The sequence below is a fragment of the Arachis stenosperma genome, chromosome 9 (genome assembly GCF_014773155.1).
Source record: "Arachis stenosperma cultivar V10309 chromosome 9, arast.V10309.gnm1.PFL2, whole genome shotgun sequence".
Lineage (NCBI taxonomy): Eukaryota > Viridiplantae > Streptophyta > Magnoliopsida > Fabales > Fabaceae > Arachis > Arachis stenosperma.
In genome coordinates this window covers 11,211,983-11,213,817 of record NC_080385.1, presented here as the reverse complement: position 1 = coordinate 11,213,817, position 1,835 = coordinate 11,211,983, and the positions used below count along the sequence as shown (strand labels likewise).

Genomic DNA, 1,835 nt, shown 5'->3' with positions numbered 1-1,835 from the left:
AAACAATCAAACTCGATTTATCATAATTCTACGTAAATCGAAATAGATAAATTCGATTTAGTAGACATTTACATAAATCAAATTAGCTCCCATCAATTTATGTAGGTATGATTACATTTCCATGTAAATTGAATTAGACTAGTTAGATTTATGCATAGAAGATACGTTTTCATATAAATCAAAGTCCCCTAATTTGATTTATCTACATTGAGATCAACATAAATAAATCGAATTAGAGGAGGTAGATTTATTATAATTTCAGCAACATATATAAATGGATGCTGGGTAGTGGGTAATTCGATTTTGTAGGGTGCAAATGTATATAAATAGCTGTGAAATGTGAATTCTTCATCATACTAAGTCCCACAATGGCTAGCAATGACAGTTTTTTAGTTTTGGTACACTATAGAGGGTCGATTAAGAAAAAAATGCGTTCTGAAATTAAGTTTATTGATAAGAATCCGATTAGTGTTTTCATGAAACCTTTGACGAGTTTCACCGAGTTTCAGGATATTATAATCCAAAAACTGGGGCTGCATGGCATGAAACGGCTGGAGAAGTTATTCTACAGAATTCCAATATCTGTTTTACAGGATGATGTGAAGTATGATTCGTTCGTCATAGGCACCGACGAAGATTTGAAAGTTTTCTTCCATTATCATCGGCGATTCCCGGAGGTGAGGACTCCTGAGCTGTTGGCCAAACTTGTGGATGTGGTCTTTAGTTCAGGAAGTTCTAACTGGATTCCTCTGTCTTCAACCATGGTAGCTTTCTCTAGTTCGAGGCCTGTTGGTGCCTCTTCATCGACCCGTGATTGAGCCTGAGGCAGTTTTGGTGGTCTCCCCGTACTTCGCTGCTGATCTAAACCTCACTCGTGACAGATAAAGGGTTGACACTGGGTCCGTAGTTGATGTTGCGATTACGATGGCCGGCATTGATGATGTGTTACCAGAATGTCGTCAGGGTGGAGCACCGAATGATGTGAAAGATGTATTTTAGAATGAGGATGATGATGATGTGGAGCCCACCACGTTTGCCGATGATAGCGACGATGAGGATGCAAGGAATACTCCAGCTGGGGGTGGTGGAGTAGCTAGTTCAGGAACTCCGCAATACCCCTTGCACTTTTCAGCTTTTGACTTGGATGCCATGAGACAGCAGGAAAATCTTGTCGTTCTTGTCAGATTTGGGACCAGAGACATACGGGATATAGAAGGACTAGCTGAGTTCCTAGTTGGTCAGCAATTTCAAGATAAAGAGGAGGCCGTGTTGAGCGTGAAGACTTACATCTTCCGACGTAGGATTGAGTATAAAGTGTTGGAATCCGATTACCACAAGTACCGTGGCAAGTTCGGTGAGCTGTACGACATCCAAATGAACTGAAAAGGCAATTCGGTCCAACTTAACACTTACTCTCTAGTAACCTCACAAAATAAGTCAAGAACAAAACACTAAACTGTTTAGTAGTTAGTACTCACATCTCATGGACGAAGTAAATATATCCGCATCCTGCAGTGCGCAACTTGAGATCCCTTCTCGCTCGACGTCGGCTGATAAACTGACCACCTGCCCCCAATAAATGTTATTAACAACTGACAAAAAATATAAATATAAAATGTCAACACAGAAAATAACTAGTAATTAATTGCGTACCTTGAGGCCAACAGCCAATGAAAAGCATCAAATCCGTTGGGCCTAAAACCCGGGAACCTCCGGAAGATCCATGACTGGAGGAGTTGTAGAGGACCTGCCAACTTAACCACATTCTTGTTGGCTACATGGCATAGGCACCTGTATAACCATGACAGAGCGGCAAATCCCCGGTTATAATTGTC

At 41.0% G+C, this 1,835-nt stretch overlaps 1 protein-coding gene across 1 annotated transcript; it reads left to right on the top strand.

The window, feature by feature from the left end:
• Nucleotides 1-428: 428 nt before the first annotated feature.
• Nucleotides 429-1,383, top strand: LOC130949047 (uncharacterized). The gene is made up of 2 exons (XM_057877879.1): nucleotides 429-788; nucleotides 1,000-1,383. The coding sequence occupies exons 1-2, from the start codon at nucleotides 429-431 to the stop codon at nucleotides 1,381-1,383; spliced, it is 744 nt and encodes a 247-aa protein (XP_057733862.1).
• The last annotated feature ends 452 nt before the right edge of the window (nucleotides 1,384-1,835 follow it).

What these genes read in the sequence shown, in the direction of transcription:
- LOC130949047 (XM_057877879.1), top strand. Translation starts at nt 429, where the DNA reads ATGCGTTCTGAAATTAAGTTTATTGATAAGAATCCGATTAGTGTTTTC. An exon ending in CTTTCTCTAGTTCGAGGCCT is followed by an intron (nt 789 to 999) that starts GTTGGTGCCTCT and finishes GATGTATTTTAG; the next exon opens with AATGAGGATGATGATGATGT.